Source organism: Aptenodytes forsteri, unplaced genomic scaffold (genome assembly GCF_000699145.1).
Source record: "Aptenodytes forsteri isolate BGI_AS27 unplaced genomic scaffold, ASM69914v1 Scaffold181, whole genome shotgun sequence".
NCBI lineage: Eukaryota > Metazoa > Chordata > Aves > Sphenisciformes > Spheniscidae > Aptenodytes > Aptenodytes forsteri.
Window position 1 is genome coordinate 770,887 of NW_008795702.1, and position 10,491 is coordinate 781,377.

General features: G+C 37.1%; 1 protein-coding gene across 4 annotated transcripts in view; it reads left to right on the forward strand.

The window, feature by feature from the left end:
* LHX9 (LIM homeobox 9) overlaps window positions 1-8,868 on the forward strand; it is a 20,717-nt gene extending 11,849 nt beyond the window's left edge. For 2 of the 4 annotated variants that reach the window (XM_009283169.1, XM_009283167.2), the window contains 2 exons: window positions 2,795-2,997; window positions 4,218-5,041. In XM_009283169.1, the coding sequence (XP_009281444.1) occupies window positions 2,795-2,997; window positions 4,218-4,475 (461 nt within the window). In that variant the 3' untranslated portion in view covers window positions 4,476-5,041. Of the gene's footprint in view, window positions 1-2,794; window positions 2,998-4,217 lie in introns of all 4 variants that reach the window. The other 2 variants (XM_009283170.2, XM_009283168.1) reach the window with 2 other exon arrangements.
* Window positions 8,869-10,491: the final 1,623 nt, after the last annotated feature.

Below are 10,491 nucleotides of genomic sequence, written 5' to 3' on the forward strand. Positions count from 1 at the left end.
GCCGAGATTTGTGTGCAGGTTTTGTTTCAGGGGAGCTGAGCACAGGGCCAGAATGGAAAATCAGATCCTGCTGCCGGATCTACAACAGCTTTTCTACTCGGTATTTTGTTTAGGAGTTTAATTTCTGCTTCTCAGCTCCTCGGCTGTAAAGTGGAAACACAACAATAAATAACTCAAAATGTTATGAGGTAAAAGCCATTCATACTTGCGAGCTGTCTGGAATTAATGTGAAAAATGGAAGAAACTATTCAAAAGTACTTAAAACATTCAAGGCTTTCTCTATATTACCTCTTATATCATAGAATTAATATGTATTTTGAGGGAAACTGTGTTGACTTACAGCCCACAGGATGTAGAAATGAGATGGTGAAGAAGATTTCCCTAGGAAAATATTTTACACAGCTGTTGCTCAAAGAGCTGTTTACTTTATTTCATTATGTATATGTGTGTGTGTGTGTGTGTGTGTGAAAAACTATGAAGAGTTCACTTGAAGAATTCTTGGCAATAAAAAGCAAACTGTTCTAGCTCTTTCCAAAGCAAAATTAAACAACCCCCAAATCCTGCTGCAAAGAAATGAGCAATAATGTCTTGCCCGATATTTTGCTTCCCCTTAGTTCTCCAGGTAACAGTGTAAAACTCTGCCCTGTGATGTGGCCAAACCGCATAACGCTGTTTCACCCAAGTAAAATAGAGAGTGAGCTAATCATTGTATAAACCAGGATTGTCTGAGGATGCTTGGAGCCCTCTTCCCATCTTCTCTTGAAAATAAAAGCCAAAATAAAGTAGATCACAGACAAAAAAGTAGATCACAGAAACAAAGGCAGTAAGCAGGACAGGGGAGCCTGAGGAAGTTCGCGTTGCTGCTGTAAACCTGAGCGACCCAAGGAAAACAACACAAACAAACAGCTTGCAACTGTCTGAAGTAAAACCTGAGGACTGAATGCTGGTACTCTGATTTATGTCAGCTCCTAAGTTACGGCCCACGTAGTTTGACTGAAGGCAGTGTGATTGCTTGTGAAAAGAACTAGTAAATACAATCCAAATCTGGTCTGAAATTGTTTTTAAGGCAACTTTCAACTCCTGGTATTTTCAGAAGTGTCAGCTTACTTTGTTTGAAAGTGTGGATATACTTCTTACAGGTATATCTAGACTAGAAGCAAATCTAGCTATAATTAAATATTCACCTGATTTTCTGTCAAAGTGTTGTCTTACCAGCATCTGTTCATGTTGACTTGTCTTATAATTCAAAAGAGAAAACACCTTCAAGAAGCTTTTTATTTTCTCCTGGTTTCTAGTTGCTTTGCCTCTGTTTTTAGCACTGCCAACATAAGTCTCTCTGTACTGTGTGCTTTCCCTCTTTTTCTTTCTCTCTCTCTTTTTTTTTTGTTTTGAGAAATAGGGATCAACTAGGCCTTGTAAATAATCCAATAACTATTGGAAAGCAGTTAAAAAATTCAAATGAGCAACTAATGAAACTTGGTCTAGTTTACAGACATTCTGAAACATTTTTAATTAGCTGTTCTTTAATTAATATTCCCTGCTATGATGACACCAATAATTTTCTCCTGTGTGACCGAGCTATCTTTATAAAATGAGATCCTGTAAATTGGTAACCCATTTTTTTTTAAGCTGAAAAGAAAAATATAGATGTCTCTCTTACTTTTTTTTGCCAATACTGTCATTCCTTTCCCCAATATGAAGTAATGATGCTACGATCCCCAAACAGCTGCAACTCTTGTGTACAATTCACACCCACAAAAGTGTAATCTGAAACAAATTCATCTTTCATAGACACTTTGCAAATCCTGAATCAGGGAAAGCAGAGAAACTCTTTTAAAGTTTTGAGCCACTAGTTGGTTGCTTATAGATACGTCCTAAATCAGAGCTAAGAGCTACTGCTGGGCGGGGTTGAAATTGAGCGACTGAATCGAGCCTTGATGCAACCGCTTTCTAGACATGTTTTACAGACGAAGGTCTTTGAGTAGTTCGTGTAAACTCCCAGGCAGAGTCCAAAAGCATTTATTTTACCAGCAAAAAACTCCAGATTTTATGCTTTCTTGATAAACTGTCATAACAAACTTTCCTGCTATACATCTCTCTTTATAGGTGCTTGTGATTTGGGGAAAAAGCTCAGGAACATTCAAAATGCTCGTTTGACCTTTATTCTTCTCTCAAGCTAAGAGTGTTTCAATGAGTGAGATTTCAAAATCTGAATGAGATTTCAAATGACTCTTTGAATGCCCAAAGCAAAACCATCACCACAGGGAAAAGACTTGTTTGAAAGTAAATGCCAAAGGAGAGAGAACTTTCTAAGCCTGCCCTTAGTAGGTACAGGCCCGGGGGACGTAGCATGTTTTAAGAATAGGAAAAGGTCATCTTCTGGATCTTTTTTGTCTCATTTAATTACCACATCTGTACTTATCCTTGCACAATCTTAGCCATTCCTTCCTTGCTTGCTTGCTTGCTTGCTTGCTTGCTTGCTTGCTTGCTTGCTTGCTTGCTTGCTTGCTTGCTTGCTTGCTTGCTTGCTTGCTTGCTTGCTTGCTTGCTTGCTTGCTTGCTTGCTTGCTTGCTTGCTTGCTTGCTTGCTTGCTTGCTTGCTTGCTTGCTTGCTTGCTTGCTTGCTTGCTTGCTTGCTTGCTTGCTTGCTTGCTTGCTTGCTTGCTTGCTTGCTTGCTTCCTTCCAAACAGTACTCCTTCCAAACAGTACGTGGCTCAAGATTTTTGCCTTCATTCATTTACCCTACATGATGCATGGCCACTAACTCCTTGTTTCATTTTGTTCCTTGAACAGGTTGTAATGAGAATGAGGCGGATCACCTGGACAGAGACCAGCAGCCTTATCCCCCATCCCAGAAGACAAAGCGCATGCGCACCTCCTTCAAACACCACCAGCTTCGTACCATGAAGTCCTACTTTGCTATCAACCACAACCCCGATGCCAAGGACCTCAAGCAGCTCGCCCAGAAAACAGGCCTGACCAAGAGAGTTCTGCAGGTAAGAAGCCACATCGCAGGCTTGACAGAATTTTCCCCTACCCCTGCCAGTCAATAGCATTTCCCTTATGTGTAACAATAGCGATATATGTAGAAACACTTTTGCTAGGTGCGTCCCTAGTGGGTGTGCAGAGGGGTATGGTATTACCTGGCAGGAGTGCCGAATGTATGCCCTACCACCCCGAGGCAGCCAAATACTAAAATGTGATTTGTAATTAGCTGCATCCTCAACATGAGGGAACTGTCTCCAGAGTCTACCAACCCAGTAGATATCCTGGGATCTGTAGTCTCTCTGTGGTGACCTTACTAAGGGTAGAGCTATCAAATCTACTCATTTTATACACGCTGGGTGAAGCCTTTGGGCTCCCCTGAGGTAGTTAATGTGGCCCCTCAGTGAGCAGATCCCCTGATATGTAGGAAGCAAGCTTTGACCAATACGATCCTCCAGGACCAGCCGGCTCCCTCTCTCAATGCCTGTTAGACAACTGCTATCATTAAGGGCCTACATAGTAAAAAGTCACTTCCCTGTGAAGGACAGCCTAGCAAATTACATTTAAAAAAATCCCTATACGGTGTGTGCTAGCTCAGTGAAGTTAAAGCGAGGTGTGTATTATATGCAGAGTGCCAAAGAAGGGCAGCAGTTGAGATAGAAGGAGAATCTATTAGCGGCAATTCCTTGTCCGTGTTACATGTCACCTAAAACATTTTCAGTGAATCTTACAGAACAGAAAGACTAGGTGACCCCTATCAACAATCTGTACGATAGGGATAGTGTAATTACCCCTCCTTCCTCTTCAGTCTTTTAAAATGATCAAGGCAAACTTTCAGCCTTGGCAAAAATCTGCTCATTCACCCTTCACCTCAATCTTTATCACGTGTCTTGACCCGAAACCTACCCAACCCAAGAATACACTGCATGGCCATCACGAAAGTTGCTTTCCTTGGGTGGGTGAGTGAGCAGATTTTTCTTAAGACTGCTCTATGAGGTCTGCACACTGGGCTGCAACGTTCCAGTGAGCACCCATAGCGCTGGGCCTTGTATGCAGAGTACCGCCTGCGAAAGAGTCAGTACCACCAGTAGCAAGTGAAGCTGTAGGGTGACTTAGTCAATTTGCCACACAAAAACAAACATCAAAAAATGACTTAAAAGCAAGAACAAAGACAAAAATAAGCAAAACAAAACAAGCATCGGTAAAGAAATCAATTGGGATTGGTTTGCAGGTTTGGTTTCAAAACGCAAGAGCCAAATTCAGAAGGAACCTTTTGCGGCAGGAGAATGGGGGTGTCGATAAAGCTGATGGCACCTCACTTCCGGCACCGCCCTCAGCAGACAGCGGCGCACTCACTCCACCCGGCACTGCGACCACTTTAACAGACCTGACCAATCCCACTATCACTGTAGTGACATCAGGGACCTCTAACTTGGACAGCCACGAATCCGGGAGCCCCTCACAAACTACCTTAACGAACCTTTTCTAACATTTCAGTTTTTTTTTTTTTAATTCTTACTCTTCTTCTTTATTATTATTATTATAATTATTATTTTTATTATTTTCAAGCCTTTTTTTTTTAAAAAAAAAACAAACCCACCAACTATTTGGGAAAATAAACAGCTTGATGTGTAGCATCTGCAGCCACTTGGCAAATGAGTTTGAAGTAATATGTTGCTTTAAAAAATGAACATTTATTGTTGTTAAATTGTGCTCAAATTTTTTAAATTCATCAAATAACCGAAGAGAAGGTTATGAATCATTCTAATAAGTGCCTCTTAAAATTGTATGTTACTTATTTCCAGAACCTTGAAAAAAATGATTACTACCACCAAAAAAAAAAAAAGAGGATTTTTTTCCCTCCTTGATAACCAGATAAAAATCAGCTTAATTATAGCCAAAAGAATGCTGCTTCAGGATTGTATGTTCACGTACAGCATTTAAGAACCCCAAATTTCATTTTATTTTTGTAATGCATCTAAAAGTTTTGTATGATTTTTTTTTAAATGTTGCAAAATAAATACAAAATGAACTAAACTAATCATCGAAACAGTCAGACTGCAAGCGACAGTGCTTTTTTCTAACGCATTAGTCACAAGCCTGACCCTCTCTGAGCACTGGGGAGTCTCACTGGGACAGCTAAACGCTCCTCTGCCCGTTCTTCACCCAGCTGGGACGTCCTTGGCCACCACTGAAAGCTCTGCCTGGATGGAGGGCTTGGAGAGAGAGACCTGGTGGTGAGAGTGCGTGTGGGTGAGGATGGCAGGATCAGGCTGCTGGTCCCCACATTTGTGTCCCGTACATTAAGGAGGCAAGATCCGGAAAACGCCCTCCAGAATGAGCTCACTCCTTTAAGGATATTATTAAAGTAATAACAGCAGAATAACTCCTCAGGTGAGGAGTCCTACTGATCTGAAATATCGCATAGGGAGGGTTTTTCATTTTTGTCTGTCCAGCAGCTCTGATTTGGAATTAAAAAAAAATAAGTGCGGTTCGCTGCGCAGCCTTGATGCCGTACCATTAAAGCAAGCAGGAGGTTGCCCAGCTACTTTAGTGAGCACAAAAATAATTTCCAAGAAGTATGCATGTGTACTGTTAAAATGAGTTTTTGATAAATCATACTTTTTTCAGGGAAATGGAAATAAGCAAAATATAATTTATTAAGATGTTTAAGGAAAATATCTCAGTACAATTTATTCATTACTATTTTAAATTTACTTTAGATGTTTCCTGAGATTGTATCAGACACTTTCTTTAACACGCAAACTTAAAATCTTTAGTTCATTAATATCTCTAACATATACTTTAACTTTTTAAACTTTGTATAAAAGAAAAAAAACATTAGCAAAAATTCTTACAAAAATGGGAATTGGCAGTGAATAATTTTAAAGCAGATAAACTCAGAAGCCTTGTGGATGCTGATCTGAATACATTTCTTAGTTTACAATAGTGATCTTTCTTTTTTTAATTTTATTTAAGCTAAAAGTCTGAATGGTCTGGGCAGTGGTGAATGTTCATTTGTATCCTTTTATTGTAGTTGAACACCAATTAGATTGTGGAGAGTCTCAGAAACAAAACCGAACAAAAACCAGTCAAGATCTATGTCTTGCTTTTAGTGGATTGTTAAGAATAACTTTGCACATATACCCCACTTTTTAGACACCATCAAATCTCCTTTTTGGTGGTCAAAGTGGCTATTTAATATATTTTAAAGGTGTCCTTTTTGGCTGTATAAATGTGTGGTTACATATTGACAGTTCACTGCCCACATTAAAGTGCATTATTGTAATTTTTGCTCAGGGTTTTTAGAAAATTAGCACAGAAAAGTAGCTTATTTTTAAAAAAAAGATGATGGAAGAGATGTTAACACTGTAATAGAAGAAAGGTGTGTTTGCCATTATATATTTAGCAAGTATGGTTATCATCTTCTACGGATATTAAATCTTAACTTTTCCTATTTCTATTACCTTATGGGCATTTACCACTAACCAGACCAAACGACCTTGGTAAGGCTGAGATCTTTATTAATACACTTTTACAGGTAAAAATATTGATACTTATAAATTTTGTTCTTTGACAGAACAATATATGGTACTAGAGATCTACTTTATTAAGTAGACTAATTAAAACTCAGTTCTACTATGTGCCTTATGATATACCTTGGGAGTAAGTTTGTGAAAAATCAGGATATATGTGTTGTTTGTTAAATTAACTGTTTTAAGCCCTTTTGACACCTCACTAGTTTTGTACTGTTTTACCTCTTATTTCTGAAACTCTTTTTATGGTGTATCCTGTTAGAGGGGACAAACATGTCATAGAAAGCAGTTGTGCACTCTTTCAGATATAGTTGATAAATCCAATAACCTTATATATTGAGCTTCGTGTTTATAGTACAGTAAGTGGTCTAGCAAAATTGTCCATGTTTCTTTGTTTATTGATAAATGCATTGTATAGAAACTATTTCCCCTAAATATTTATGGACCAAACAATTGTGATATATCCTATTAAATTTGTGTGAATAAACCATTTTGAATCTAAGGAGTTTTATTTCCCATCAGGTTTTTTTGGGGTTTTTTTTGGGGTTTTTTAATTTAAAGTCTACATGTACCAGTGCGTCTCTTTGCTTTTACGGTACCTGTGAACAATTGGTATTAAACACGGAAACACGGCCTTTTAATATTTTAAAATATGGTTCCTTCTTAGGTTTTCAATTTCTTCATATTCAATGTATATGCTACTGCTGGTGCAATTTACATTTTAGCCTTTTAACCCCCTTTTTTGAACATGCAAAGTAATGCCCCACTGATTTGATATTGAAACCCTGTCTTAGACTTCTAAAAAAGCCAGAAAACTAGCAGCTAAAGTAATTGCATGACAAATATAACCTAAATAATATGATGAAATGAATCAAGATTTAATGCTAGGTATATTGAACACAAAATAGAATTGCAGACCCTGAAAAGCCAGGTTGCTCTGTAGTTTAATAAATTGTCACTATGATTTCTTTCAGGGAGAACAAATCATGGGGCATTACAGCCAAACATCCCGACGTTTGAAAATTCCCTAAAGTATTAAAAGAAGGGGAAAAGTTTGATCGGAAATCCACTGCAGTGAAGACAAAGACAATATTAGGTTATGATAATCATACTTTTAAAAATCTATTGAGCCAAAAAATAAAAATAAAAGACTTGATGTCATTTCCTGAATGTTAACAAAACATATGTTATTTTATGGTGTCTAATTAACCGAACTGAAGGCTTCAACAAATTGTGTGGTATTAAAAACAAATTTAGAGAAACTATGTATAAAACCAGAGCAACCTGGCAGCAATCTACCCAGCCCATATTCGAAGAAAACTTTTCTTTAAAAAAAATCACATTTGTCAAGCACAAGTATTTGTAAAATAAAATCTGAGTGCATTCATTCCACTTGCTTGCTAATGTGTACTAGTCATATCTGTTAAATGGATTTTTGTAAATTCAAAGAGAAATTTTCACTCATTTGAGATCATAGGAATCAAAACCCAGTAACTTTAGTACTATTGTTTCTGAATTCTTTTTTTTTTAAATGAGACAAATCTGCATGCACTTTTCCATCTGTCACATATAGTGTACATTTCTGTATGATGAATTTCTCTTTGATGTTTCTTGTATAATAGCTTTCATTAATAAACATTTTATTTGATGCAAACATAGTTAACTTTATGTAAACACATAGCTAACTGTTCCAACTAATTTAAACTTTTCTTTTGAAAAGAAGCAGTACAGTGCAGTTCCAATATGTTATATATATCTAAAATCACAAAGAATGAGGTAGCAATACTGTTGCACAGTGTAAAATTATTTCCTTTTGTGTTAACTTTTTAATTTTTTAACTTCTTGTATAAAACTGACATGTTTTAAAAAAAAATTCCCATCAGCATCAACAATAAAACAATCCCCAAGTTCTTCATCAATGTAAGAAAACATAAGCAGTACAGTATGTAAAATCCTCAATGACTTTTAGAGTACAAGGATATAATTTGTGGATCCCTGAGCTGTTTACATGGTCACTATGCAATGAGCAAGTATGTTACAAAAAGTTGGTCCTAAGATTTCCAGTCCAAATCACAGATGATTTTTACAAGCCAACAAGCAAGTGTAACAATAACCAATTCTTAGTAATGAGGTTTTGTAACTGTTAAGCAACTATTTGCAGAAGTGTTTTTTAAAATATATTCCTATTTAGCTGTATAGCCAAAGCGTATGTTAAACAAATTAACATATAAAAGACTTGCCAGAAAATCTTTCATTAAGATGACATTTTTATTATATACTAATGAACCCTATGTAAACAATGTAACTTTTATGAATGATGGACATTAAATATTTCACTTACGTGTATCTCCAGCATTTTGCATGTTTTCTTAAACTTTTCCAATTTCTGAACTCTAAAAAGAAAACCATACAATTATTAACAACATAACACAAAGTTACGTACAGATTACTGCAGCAATCTCTGGAAACCGGTAACCAAGAGTGTTCTAGCAGCAATAAAAAGGTATCATTTATTGGTGGCAATTATGGGAAGCATTGTTTAAACAACAGTATTATACTGTGTTGTAAAGTTCTATTGGAAAAGGTTAGTATGGTGGACTTAATTCAAATCAGCTTGATCAGAAATTTAAGTATACTGTGAAATTCTTAAACTGAGCCTTAGGCGTATTTATTACTGCAGAAAGTAAGTAAATGTAGGAAAGCAATTACTCATATCACAGCCATAATGTGGTTTCCCCCTGTTGTCCACAGGAAAATATTACAAACATTAATTATTCAAATCAGTAAAGAACTTGGTGATGTTTAGGGCCAAGAAAAAAACCCTACGTACTATAACTTTTCTTTTGTAAATCACTGCATTCTTTAAGAAGTTGCATTGCTTCTCCCCCTGATTTAATACTTACAGACATATTTCTAGTCTAAATTATTGTCCGTGTGCTGCTCTTTTCACCTGATTTAAATTAGAAAAATAAATTCGTTAAATACTCCTGGTGAAATACTAGCTCCACTGAAGTCAATGGCAAAATCATCACTGATTAAAGTAAAACCAGGACAGTTTTATTTCTCCATGTCTGGTTAGAAACAATAAGGTTTGATTTTTCTTAACAAAACTATTCTTTGGAGATAATCCTGCACATAGTGCTCTGATTGACCTGACTAGTTGCATTAGCCAATCCAAATTTTTTGAAATATAAAGATCTGTCTCCTGCGTTGACAGTAAACATGTTGAAAGGGCAGCATTATATGAGAAAGAAAAGAAAGGAATAATTTCAGACAAGATTTCAGAGAATGCAAGACAAATTTAGGTTTTCAGGATCGTCACAAGTGAGAAATGTGCTTGGGGTCCTTCTAGTGGATACATATCCACGTCTAGACGCAGCATTTCTTTGCACTCCTGTTCTTGTAAAAGAAGTCAAATTGTGCGGTCCTAGAACATCTTACTCAGAATTACTCACCAGAGAAAAGGCTTGCAGGACCAGGTCAAATGACAGAAGGCTGACACCGCAGCCCACTGAAATTGGTGAATATTCTCTCTCCAATTCCGTGGGCTGAATTCAGCCAGGAGCTGAATGAACATGGAGATTAAATTACTTTTGTCTCTAAAGGAAGCATAACCTTCAGAATGAGAGAGAATATATAGGACAGCCATGCCGCTCTGTGCTTTGGACTTCATTCTTCAGAGCTGCTAATCCGAGCACCTGGCACATGCATTAAATTGACTTCAAAATATTTCTTCCTCCTTCACCCAAATACTTGAGCCAGGAGCTGAATGAACATGGAGATTAAATTACTTTTGTCTCTAAAGGAAGCATAACCTTCAGAATGAGAGAGAATATATAGGACAGCCATGCCGCTCTGTGCTTTGGACTTCATTCTTCAGAGCTGCTAATCCGAGCACCTGGCACATGCATTAAATTGACTTCAAAATATTTCTTCCTCCTTCACCCAAATACAGGACACAAATTATAC